Source organism: Taudactylus pleione, unplaced genomic scaffold, assembly GCF_031769625.1.
Source record: "Taudactylus pleione unplaced genomic scaffold, aTauple2 ptg001990l, whole genome shotgun sequence".
NCBI classification, from domain to species: Eukaryota; Metazoa; Chordata; class Amphibia; order Anura; family Myobatrachidae; genus Taudactylus; species Taudactylus pleione.
Genome location: NW_028286386.1, coordinates 820,001 through 833,059, shown reverse-complemented (window position 1 = coordinate 833,059; position 13,059 = coordinate 820,001). Strand labels below are relative to the sequence as shown.

Below are 13,059 nucleotides of genomic sequence, written 5' to 3'. Positions count from 1 at the left end.
CGCTTAGTAACCAGTCAGCTCACTGCAACCTTTGGCCAATAATGTTGAAAACAATATTATAAGCTGTGATATGGTCTAAATTGACTGGAAATTAATGTTATTGAGGTTAATAATACTCTAGGAAGAAAAAAAAGACCAATTTATGTGATTTTAGCTTTTTTTGTCAATTTTTGTAAAAAAAACCAAATCCAAATCCAAATCCAAAGCCAGTCACCGCAGTTTGGCAAATCCAAATCCAAAGCCGGACGACGAATTAGAACCAAATCCAAATCCAAATCCGGCAAAAATGGTCCGGCGCACATCCCTAACTAATATATATATATATTTTTATATTTAGTCATATTTTCACACTAAGGTGTAGTGAGCAGTTTGTCATGAAGTCATGCTGACAGTATTACTGTATGTTAAAAGTAAAACATTGTACTTTGTCGATTTTAAAAGCTCTTTCAAAACATGTCAAATCCCCTGCTGCAGCACAGTGTACTAACAGTATTTCACATGAATACTGCTATCTGTATTGGTGTACATATTCGTTTGCACTATATTTTGGATTAACTGGGCATTTAGCTGGCCTATTTATCAAAGAGTTTTATCATACACAATGAGAGATAACACTTGTTGCATATGATAATAGTGCTTTAGCCAATCAGATCCTGACTGTTTGAAAAATGACAGCTGGGAGCTGATTGGCTGGAGCACCATTTATCATACGCTACAATTTTCATCACTCGTTGCGTATGATAAAACTTGTTGATAAACAGGCCCCAAAGAATGCTGATGTCGATGCTCAAATGTATGAGCATTAGTGCTGGTTGTACATTGTGTCAAGTCCTAAAGTTGTCTATGCACACAGATGATCACAAGAGGCCAACCCTGTTAATTTGCCTTTCACATTGTAAAGAGGTCCTCTTTGGTATGCTGGTTTATGGGCAGATGTGTTTGCCATTAATATTGTCATTTGTGTAGCAACAGTAAGTGAATACATGCCATACAGAAAATAATTTTATGAAACTCATCTGTAAATAAAGCATTTTGGTTGAGGGTAACCTATAAACTCTTTGTTACAGCTGACACCAGCAGGAAAGGCTGAGTTGGCTGGAGTGAGTGTGGGGGACTGGCTGCTACAAATCGATGGCGAGAACACCACAAGCATGACTCACATTGAGGCCCAGAACAAGATTCGAGCCTGCAGCAATAAACTGAGCCTGATTCTGAGCAGGTAAGGAATATAGCACATCAGAAAGACAAATTGTGGCTATTGGCTTTGGTGTAGCTCCTATATCGATGTTGGACGCAGTGGATCAATTTTTTTTGTGCCACTGCGCACATGCATTGATGGATTAGCGATGGTGGTTGCACCAAGTATTTATTTGCAAAGAGAGTGACAGGTAGTCAGCGTTTGGGGGTGGTAACAGGGGTGGTTAAAAAAATGCAGGTGTGACAGGACTGTTTTCAGGACGTGTCTTATTGAGTCTCTGCAAATTCGTACGCAGCTGGAGGGCCTAGGCATTTTAGGAGAGCCGCTCTGTCTGAGGCAGCATAGGCTTACTTGGAAGTTCAATGTGCGACTGATGTTTCCACTTTTGTATGTAAGCATGCCGAAGGTAGGCATCTCCGTGTTAAAGACATCAGCTAAGTCCGCTGCATATGGAATCGCATTCACAACGGGATTTGTGTCCATCTCTGAATTTTAGTTTCCAGTCAACAGATAGAGAGCAAAAAGGTTGACAATGTCTAGATAGACAACAGATGTTAGACAGGCGTTTGGTCGACAGGGACAAAAGGTCGACATGGATGAAGGTCAACCAGTACAAAAGGTTGACAGGGTAAAAAACCCCCCACAAAAATGGTCCCCACATTTTTTTTTTGTTAGGGTTAGGCACTTACTGGAGGGTTAGGCTTAGGCACTAGAAGGGAAAGTTACTTACCAGAGGGTTAGGCACTAGAAGGGACGGTTAGGCACTTGCCCCGATGGCTAGGGTTAGGCACCAGGAGGGAGGGAGTGCTAGGGTCTGATTGAGATTAGAAAGAAAAATATGTGTTGACCTTTTGACCCTGTTGACCTTTTGTACATGTCAACTTTCATTCATGTCGACCTTTACTGTGTCGACCTTTTGTCTCCATTGACCTATTGCCTGGATAACATCTGTTGTTTATCTAGACATTGTCTATCTAATTCCTGTCTATCTTTTATATCAAACCCCTCTGAATCAGGCCCACAGTGTGGCTTGCTAGCTAGCTACGCTCTGCTAATCTCTCATTTTGCACCGTTGCACCTCCTTTCCGGTCTGGGAATGTCACTCTGAGAAATGAGAAATGTGCAGTTGTCACGTTACAAGTAAAACTCCTACCACTTCAGAAGCTCTATTTTCAATTAATTATAAATGAATGTTTTTCTTAAATTAATCATGAAAATTAGAACATCAGGACTATGGGCCTGATTCAGCTTTGGGAACAGAGTGAGAATTAGCACTTAACTGGGTATGCAGTCCGGATGCCGACTGTCTAAATGCCGACCGTCGGCATCCCTACTGTCTAATCCCGGCAAGTGTCTAATGACAGGCGTCGAAATCCCGACGCTTGTCATTAGACCTACGCCAAGAGCCCGACACCCGGCTTACCGATCGAAGGTAAGCCGGGTTCGGACAGCCGCGGGGGGGAGGGTTAGGTTAGGTGCTCCTGGGGAAAACTTAGGGTTAGGCACCCCCCCGGGAGGTTAGGGTTAGGCTAGGGGAAAGGGGAAAGGGAGGTTAGGCACCCCTGGGGACAGGTTAGGGTTAGCCCCTCACCCGGGAGACTTAGGGTTAGGCTGCGGGGAAGGGGGGTTAGGCTTAGGCACTTAGAGGAGGGTTAGGCTAGGGGAAGGGGGGGTTAGGCACCCCCGGGGTGAGGTTAAGGTTAGGCACCCCCCGGGAGGCTTTGGGTCAGGCTGCGGGGATCGGGGGTTAGGGTTAGGCACTTGGGGGGAGGTTAGGGTTAGGCACCCCTAAGGGAGGGTTAGGCCGGCCGTAAATCATACTGATTCCCTTAACTGTGTACCTGGACAAACTATGTTGCAATTAGGGATGTGCGCCGGACCATTTTTGCCAGATTTGGATTTGGTTCTAATTCGTTGTCTGGCTTTGGATTTGGATTTGCCAAACTGCGGTGACTGGCTTTGGATTTGGATTTTTTACAAAAATTGACAAAATAAGCTAAAATCACATAAATTGGGCTTTTTTTTCTTCCTAGAGTATTATTAACCTCAATAACATTAATTTACAGTCATTTACAGTCAATTTAGACCACCTCACAGTCTAAATGATAGTTTTCACCATTATTGGCCAAAGGTTGCAGTGAGCTGACTGGTTACCAAGCGTCAGAGCAGCAGCACAGACACCACAGTTTAAAGCACATCTATGAAACATTTCCACACAGCAGTGGCAGATATTAAAGGTAGTACAAGATGGAATGTGCCCCCATTAGATGTGCCCCTTGTAGTATGCCCCCAGTAGAGCGGCCTTACACAGAAGAAAAAAAAAAAAAAACTTACCTGAATCCCCGCTCCTGCTGTGACAGCAGCCGTCTACTCCTCTCTGCACTATGGGAGAGACGTCATGACGTCTCTCCCATCACCCAGCCGGCTCCCTCCGGGGACGCAGCAGCCAATGAGAGTCTGTCTGACTCTCATTGGCTGCTATAACAAACACACAGCTGCCGCTGGCAGCTGCGTGTTTGTTTCTGTGTAGGACAGACTGCTATCACTGCGTTCTGCCCTACACTAGTGGGGCCCTGACGTCGGATTCTCTCGCGAGATTCCAACATCAGGAGGCTGCCGTTCGGCCTCGAGGGGGATCTGAGTCAGATGGGGAACACCCGAACAGTGTTCAGGTGGACTTGGATCCCCTATGTTCGGAGCGGTTCGGATTCCACAGAATCCGAACCGCTCATCTCTAGTTGCAATGCAAGGGGTGTAAAAAAATACATGCATTTTTTTGCATGTAGTGTAAATACTGGCTGCTTTTGTATGTAGCCCACAATGTGTCAACTTGGACACCTCCCTGCCTAATCTAAATCTCTCTGCACATTTTTAATCTGCACCAAGAGGTATGCAGTCGGGAAGTCGGCGGACCTAATCCTGACAGCCGGCTTCCCTACTGCTTAATCTCGGTGAGGGTTAGATGACCGGCGTCTACATCTAGACACCTATCATTTTACCGACTCCAGGAGACCGGCGCCCGGCATCCCATTCGAAGTGATGCCGGGTGCCGCTGCGGACAGCCGCGGGGGGAGAGGGGTTAGGTTTAGGGCTCCCAGGGGGATTTAGGGGTAGGCACCCCCCAGAAGGTTAGGGTTAGGCTAGGGAGAGGGAGGGTTAGGGTTAGGCTCCCCCGGGGGAACTTAGGTTTAGGCGGCGGGGAAAGGGGAGTTAGGTTTAGGCACTTACAGGGGGGATTAGGGTTAGGCCCTGGGGGGGAAGGTTAGGGTTAGGCACCCTAAAGGAGGGTTAGGGGGGGGAATAGTTTAGTGAATACTTACCTGGGGACGATCGGAATTTTCATCCTGTTCGGGCAGCCGCTGACGGGATTTGAACCGTCGACCAGGGGTCCGGCAGTAAATCGTACCGATTCCCACCAAGATGATCAGTTAAGTGCTAAATCTCACTCCAAAGCTGAATCAGGCCTTATCTTCACTACATGTGTGATTTGTGTATGTGTGGTTTTTTTCTTCTAAAGTGCTACTGGAAGGTATAGAATTCACCACCTTAAAAGTACAAAACAAGACCTGATCTTGGAGCAGGTGCAAAAATAGATTTTTGTGGAGTGTTAAGCAAGGAACACTCCCTATACTGTGCGTACACTATACAATTATCTGTCCGATCCGCCCGATATTGGCAGATCAGCCAGATAATTGTACAGTGTACTGTATATGGGTGACCGATCTGAAAGTGTCGATCAGTCCAGCATGTCTGTATTTTCTAACTGTAAGTTGGTCGTATCGGGAATTGTATGCACTGCTGCGGCTGAGCGACAGACATTTCCCCTGTTGCTTCACAGAGAAGGAACGGGGAAATGTAACCATTTGGCCACAAAATCAGACTGTCAGATAAAATGCTTCTCGGTCCAACGGGCATTTTATCGGTACGTGTATGCCCAGCACTAGTAGTAATGCACCCTTTCCACCTCTTTAACTTGCTTTTGTAATCTAATTTCTTCACTGCTTCACAAAATTAGGATGACCTGTGTGCATATTACTCCATACTTAGCAGGCAATGCTTTCGCTCCACCCACCTCTTCCCATTGGCCGATGCAATTGCCGTCGTCTCTCTAAGTAATACAATGCACTAGGTGCTCCAGTGAAAACAAGCAGGCTGTATTGTCACCCAATAGTATTTTGCACTGGGCCTTGCCTAGTTTGCACTTCATAAATAAGGCACATTAAATGCATTATTATGTGGTTTCACTAATTATAGCACCTGGTTTTGTCAATGTAATGTTTGGCTGCTAGAACAAAAGAAAATGCCTTTTTGTTTTCTCTCTGTAGATTCTTAACAGGATTGAATAATCAGCAAAAGGTACGCTCCTTTCATCATTATACATGAATGATGTGTGGGTGTTGTGTGCATGTCTGTGGGGAGTGGAAGAGAAAAGAATGGGGAAGAGTCTATGGTTGTCTTGGATGTGGTTATTTTTATCCATTTTGTATCTGTGTATTTTTATCTGTCTTCACTTTATTCATTGAGTGGGAATTCAACCTGTCTGCTTTATTCTCCTCTCCTGATCTGTGCAATCACTTCATACACAAGCGCACACTGAGGCTGTCTCCTTCCCTTTTTTTTTTTGTTAAACTTTATTTCTTTTTTTCCTGTGGCCCTTTTGCCTCTGGCTGTGGCTAGCCTGACACCAAACTCCTGGGCTCCCTTCTCTCTGCATGAAGCGTACGCTTTCCCCCTCCACTCCATTCCTGGAGCTGCATGTGCCCTGCAGGGTAAACAGAGGCTGGTTTATTCTAAGCTGCTGGAATGTATCTGGTGAGCTCATGGGAACACATCACTTGAGAAGATGAATTATCAATAACCTATTAACTATGCTGTCACTTGTGCTAACCCAGTTCCTGAAAGGTATTACAGATGGATAGTTAGGAGATAGGAGAATGTCATGCACATACTCGTACGTAGTGTACTAAAAGTAAAATACATAGTATTAGCAAATAAACAATTAATTCTTGGTGAAAGGTATATGACATGATGATTTTGTGTACATGTACTTAATCAGTCAAAGACTTGTCTACTGTATGGCCATTGCAAAGTAAGAATGACTGCAAATATTCGGTCAGTTTTCTTTACCAACCTAGAGTTAAAAGAGAATAGGTGCACCATGCAGCCATTAGAGTTATAATACATATAATAATTATAAAATGTATTATAACTCTAATGGTTGTATGGTGTACCTGCTCTCTTTTTGTCTATGTTGTAGTACAAAGTCTCAGCTAAGTAGCACATCCAATTACAAGTAGCTAGGGTGTGCAGTCCAGGCAGTGTCATCCCTCCACTAGGTGATACCCGGTGCTGGCAGTAGAGTAGAGCGCGCAGTTCTGCCGTGCACCAGTATAAAGGGGGTGTGGCCTCACAGCAAGGGACGTGGCCACGCGACCCGAACCCCCTGTTTTAGTCTCTCCAGGGGGTCCCAGAGGTGCGGACTGCCCCCGGATACCAGTGTATTTGCAGTGCCAGCTCCCTCATGGTGTCAGAAGCCGAGTGCTGCACGTAATGCTACATTGCAGCACCCGGATGCTGTCACTGAGGGGGAGTCGGCACTTTGGTGTCACCCGGGTGTGACCCGCACCCCCTTTGTGACGCCACTGAGTCCTCCTAATATATGCTAATATATTGTAATTTGTATACAGTATTTATTAAAATAAGGATAATGTTTATTAATATGAATTGGAAACACAAAGTAGAGGAATAAAAGTATAACTATATATGCAAGTATTTATTTAATGCTGAAAGGGAGATTGTTTCCGAGTTTATCGGAATGCTACATGACAATAGGCAGGGTGTTTCCTATACAAGTTGTGTAGCACTGTGCTGTACATAAAACAGAACTGTTGCCATGACTGGTCACATGGTAAATGGGTAACAAATAGCTATATATGGGCCCCATTTATAAATGAAGCTAAACACCAGCGGCATTTTTCATTTAGTATCAATACTTACCCCTCCAGCGAGGTCCAGCAAAGTTCTCATCGGCGAGGTCCTCCGCTCACCTGTTGGCAGCCTAACACTGCCAGCGACGAGCTCCTGTGTTATTCGCCTGTGCGGCATTCCGTCTGCGCATGTGCATGACACGTTCAACCAGCGGAGACCCGGCAGTGCCTGGAAGGCTTCGCTGAAGCCGGAAGGGCAGCACCGAGTCCCCATTGCCATCAATGGGGACCGTATCGCTCTCGCCATCTAAAGATGGCGAGAACGATGCTGTGACAAACAGAGGTAATCTTAGATGACTGCTGTTTGTTAAATACTGAAAGGATGGCATAACCCCTTTATCGAGCTCTAAAGGGGTTATGCATCGTTAACAAATGGGGCCCTAAGAGTTTTGTGTAAACCAAGAACAGAAAAGTGCATTGTTGGGCCCCAGCATTGCATTTACTTTGAGAGCAGAATGGGCACCTCATAGGCCTCAGAGTAGGGAGTAACTCCAGGCTCTGCAGTGGATACACTCCCTGTATTTACAGCTCTGTTGTAAATGTCGGCCTAGTAACTGACTCTGTGGGGTGGACATTCTCAGAGGTCTTTAAAAAAGCAATAGTTTGAGGTGATTTAAAAAAAAAAAAAAAAGGATTATATCTGTAAAATGAGTGGAAACATCTGTGACTAGAAGGGAAGGGTGAGGCATGTTGTATTATGAAAGAAGATGATGTAGCAGCTTTCCTTTTGCTTCTCTCATCAGTTCTGTCATACTGTGATGTGTACATTATGGGAATACATTTTAATTTGCCTGTGACACTTTATTTTGCTATGTCTATTTATTCATATCAAAGGTGTTACGTTGTGACCCTGGAGCCTCACTGTGAGAAACCCCCTTTAATGGTGCGTGTTTGTTAATTAGTCACAGTGTTTGTTACGCATACAGTATGATTTTCCTTTTTCTCTCCTTTTGCCCATTTATGGGATGTTTGTGCAGGTTTCACCTCTAACTTTGCATGCACTAATCCCCTCTCTGTCGCCAGCCCCTCCTCTGATAGCATTGTCACCAAATCTTGAGGATGTGTGAAGTGAGGGGGTTGGGGCACAGAATGCTCAGTATGGCTGCATGATGCCTGGTTTGTCCCCTTGTCTTCTCCCAAAGGGTGTGCTTACTCCTGATGCCCAAGGCGTGAAGTATAACTTTGCTCCGAGCACAGCTCTCAACAAAACCGCCCGGCCGTTTGGTGCTGGGACACCACCCCCAGACAACTCTCGGCCAGCTCAGGTCACCAAGCAAGTGACTTACAACCCCCCTCCGCCATCCTATACCACCAGCCCGACACCCCGAGCCCAGCATCAGAACGGGTATGTGAATGACTAATGGCAGTGATGTAAATGAGCAGGGGTTACCCTGCATTCACAATTTTCTACAGAACACGTTGTATTACACAAACAGATGTTTTTTTTTCTTGTCTGAATATGTATTAATATTTATAATTACACAGCTGTTTGCTTCAGTATACAAAGCAGAGATTACTGTAAGTGTTGATAATAGCAATGAGGCCTCTGCTAAGACATTCACATTGTTTAAGGTAACTAGCTGCTAAATCTATAATGCACGTTTATCCAAATGGAAAATACATGTAACATCCACAAATGTAATTATTTACATATCAGGCAGTTGAGATGTTTTATGGGACACCGTGGGCCTGATTGGGGGTGGACCCGGCTGTGACTTGCTGCAGCCGCCTCTGCACCTTTATGCTAAAGCCACGGTCGATTCTGAACATACGGAGATGCCCACTTGCAGCAGCGCTAATCTGTCGCAGTGCATCTTTAGATGCACCATTGAAACTTGCACCAGAGCAATTAATTTGCAATTTCCGTCTGAACATGGCGTCCTGTGTCAGTGCTATTGTGTCTTTAAACACAGTCACTGTCAGCAGCACACCCGCATCTGGCTAGCCACCCACCTGTTATCTCCCATGAACGTACACTGAAATCCACATAACCCAGTGGTAACAAACGGGATGCATGCACATTGCATCTCCTCGTTCAGCTGTGTTGCGGCATTGACACTGCGTCCACCTCTAAATCCGGACCCATATCCTCTTGTCCACTAATATTAGCCATTGTAGTTTCATAAAGTGGTTCGAATATTATTCAGAGGGCCGTCAGGAAGCCTGAAGTGCATAAAGAAATTTTCGTCCCACATACAAAATACACAGCTTCCCTTTTAGTTTTTATAAATCTCTTTAAATGCATATGTACGCACATGTGTGAATGTCATTCCTAGCTTCTTTCTTTATTGCTTTTTAGGTGTAATAGAACCTTATATACCCTATGCTCTGGCTAACTGTAACTAAAGATGTTTTATTAGTGTTGTCTGCAAAACACAAGTATCAGAGCACCTTGTTCATACAAGCCTGTATATCACCGTACAGGCAGTCCAGTAAAAACTTGAAATGTAAATAAAGATATCTGTGTAATCTATCTGTGAGTCCTATGGGATTGTCCTACAATCACATTATATTGTTATGCATGAAATATTCCCTGCAACATGCCGGATTGAGTGAAGTCTGAGCATGTAGTGCAAGGAATCCTATCAGCAATCCGTTTTGTTCACACATTTAAACAAAAGATTAAATTTAGCACATCAGAACTGTTCATACTATGGGTGAGGAGGGCTTGGGGAAACTAATTCAAACTCTGTTATTATTAATCTGCTGGATTTAAAAAACACAAACCCTGCTTTGTACTGAAATAGAGGTACGAATACTCCATTAAGGTCTCTTTATCGTAGAGAGACTCTTGCACTGCACACAAGTTTATAAATGGAATATAGGCGCATGAAATAGGGAAAGTAATACAGGCTTTTCTTTCCCCTGTTCCATATACCAAATCTATAACGTACCTGTGTGCACTGCAAAGGTGTATCTCCATAGAAGTTTGAGTTTTGTCTGAATACTCGGATGTCCTCTGTTCTCCTTGGGTATGATTTAATGCTCTTCTTTCTGGATACAAAAGGTTTGTGTAGTTTAAAATGTAAAGTAACTAACCTTATTTTACCTTATTATAAAATATCACTCCTTCTGATGGTCTGAATATTAGGAGGCATGATCCGTTCCCCTGTTTTGCAGAGTGGAGGCTAATGGGTGTGCAACATGGCCTCTGTGGTTTTAGGGGAGTAGGTTTTGGGGTGGCCTAACACTTCAGGGGGCAGATGTACTAAGCCTTGGAGATTAATAAAGTGGAGAGAGAAACTACAAACCAATCAGCTCCTGTCATTTTGCAAATGCAGCCTGTAACATGGCAGTTAGGATCTGATTGGCTGGTACTTTATCTCTCTCCACTTTATCACTCTCCAAGGTATAGTTCATCTCCAGAGATGGGCATGCCCACGGGGGTGTGGCTAAACTCAATTGGTTTGTGGCCACACACCCTTTTTCACTACCTCCCAAATAGAGTATTTAAAAAGTTGTGAGATTTTTGTTAACTTATATGGTGAACATGGGCATCGGAACAAAGGGGCAAAGGGAGCGGCTTGACCCCCTCCCCAAACATTTGAAAGACGTGGTGGCTGCGGACTGTCATAGCAATAAGCTGCACAGCCCCTGCACTGCATGGAGGAGGAGGTGTAATATGCGGCCTGTAAGTTAAAAAGGAGAGAGGGAAGGAGGAGGGGAGGGGGTTGGGGCCGGGACGATTTTATGTTGCCCGTAAAATCGTTCCGCTGCCCCTGATGGTGAGTAGGAGGAATTGTGACCATTATGCTACATTTTTACCTTGAATGGTCAAGTTGGGGATCTATTAAAGGTTGATTTCTTAAATTAAATAAATCAAAATTGCTGTAAATCACCAAAAAAAAAAAAACACCTCTGAAATTCTTTGCACAACTATTTCATGGGCTGGGGATGGGAGCCTAGCACTCGGGATGCTGGCTGTCAAAAGACATCCCCATGCTGAGAATCACGACGGGACACGTAATTACCCTAACCTTCCCTCCTTCACCCCCTGACCCTAAGCCTCCCATTAGTGTCTAAACCTAACCCTCCCCACTTAGTGCCTATCCCTAACCCCCCTCCCCACGATGGTGTCTAACTCTAACCTCTTGTCCGTAGCCTAACCCTAACCTCTCCCCTCCCGCAGCCTAATGCTAATCCCCCTGGGGTGCCTAAACCTAACCTTCCATCTCCCCCAAAATACTCCCCCCTGCTGTACTTACCATCGGGATGCCGGCTGTCGGGATCCCGGTGTCGGAATCTCCCCTCATGACAGGAATCCGGCACCAAGGTCCTGTCCGCGGTTCAGGATTCTGGCATTGGGATTTCGTCAGCTGGCATCCCATTGGTTGGCAATTTAACTACATCCCTATTTCATGTATGAGGCAGTATCTTTTGGAGTTTTCCATTACTAGCCAAACAGGGCAGTTATAGAACAGCCTTACATTTGGACATCATGCAAGAATTGTCAGGTTTATCCCAAATGATCTTACTTTTAATTTAGCAGCTCTATGTGCCTGAAGCCCCCACCAGTGTTAAATATTTTTTAATAACCGCAATTGCTATTCAAAAATATTTAATAATTTCTTCATTCGGTTAATACTGTGTAATTATGTGAAATATTGAAAGCTCCCACTGCGGTTTTGTTTCTGAAAAAGCAGTGAGGTTTCAATAATGAGCAGTGTGAAAGGAATGATAAATTAAGTTAAATCTTTATTGATGTGGGGTAAAAAAACAAATGCTGGGTCCCTGGGTATTTACAGGATATTTTTCAAGGGGGGGAACAAAATTGTATAAAATCATGTGCGCCACCATAAAGCAGTGGAGACTGCAAGAAAGGTTTTCACCTGGTCACGGAGGGACATGCTTAACCAGTAGGTGATGTGCATGGTGCTTTAGAATTGATAGGCCGCCTTCCAAAAGTGGATTAGGGTGTTTGAAAGGCCCCTGAAGGATGTGTCAAATCATATGTCATCATTCTGTGTATTGTACATGTGGAAACCTTAACAAAATGAAGGATTGGATCCACTCTTCATCTCCGGTACACAGGGTAACCCTTACAGAACAGAAGTGGCACACAGTCTCCATACACTATGGGGACAACTATTCATCAAGCTCTGACAGCTAAAAGTTTTCTGAGCTTGAGTGCGTGAAATTATGGCAGATTGCGTTAGCCCGCTGAGCCCTCCTCCTTCAAATAGGAAGGAGATCCGGATTGCTAAGTTGGATCCATTGAGAACAGTCTGCCTCTTCCAACCCTCAGAGTATGCATGCATGACCTAATGCCACATACTGTATGCGCAGTATCTTTTCCTGGCAGTGTACACATTCACCTCTAGCATTAGTGACAAAAGTGGTAATGTTACGGAGTCCCTGGACAGTTGCTTTTCAAAGCTGTCCCACCAATGAAGCAATAATTAATTGCTCTGATAGATTTAGGTCTGCCGCCGCAAATCGCGGCAAGTTATACCTTTTAATTTGCTTGTTGGTCAGCTACAAACCTCATAATGAAAATAGCTGATTGTGGCTACCACATTTTTAACAAAGGCTGCACCTTGAAACTTTAACAGGCTCCTTAATCTTCCAGTAGGACAATGTCCAGTCCTTAGTCTTTTTGTTGATGTAACAAACTGAGCACCTCTTGAGAAAACAGACACAGGGATATCTTTAGGTTACTTCAGGGGTAGGGAACATTTTCTCTGCCGAGGGCCATTTTGATATATATAACATTATTTGCAGGCCACACCCCCTCTGCGTGACATCACACGGGGGCGAGGCCACAATCGCCAGTGATTACAGCAATGCCCAGGGCATCCTGAGGATGCTCCGGGGAGCTGTAAGAGCACTCCAGGCGGCACTGCTGCATAGATTCTGGCTGCAGGGTGCCATTCT

The 13,059-nt window shown here is 44.7% G+C and overlaps 1 protein-coding gene across 4 annotated transcripts in view; it reads left to right on the top strand.

Moving 5' to 3' along the window:
• The window catches only part of PDLIM7 (PDZ and LIM domain 7), a 122,241-nt gene that overhangs the window by 47,013 nt on the left and 62,169 nt on the right, over positions 1-13,059 (top strand). For all 4 annotated transcript variants that reach the window (XM_088465504.1, XM_088465506.1, XM_088465502.1 and 1 more), the window contains exons 3-5: positions 1,068-1,219; positions 5,524-5,554; positions 8,328-8,530. In XM_088465504.1, the coding sequence (XP_088321630.1) occupies positions 1,068-1,219; positions 5,524-5,554; positions 8,328-8,530 (386 nt within the window). The remainder of the gene's footprint in view (positions 1-1,067; positions 1,220-5,523; positions 5,555-8,327; positions 8,531-13,059) is intronic.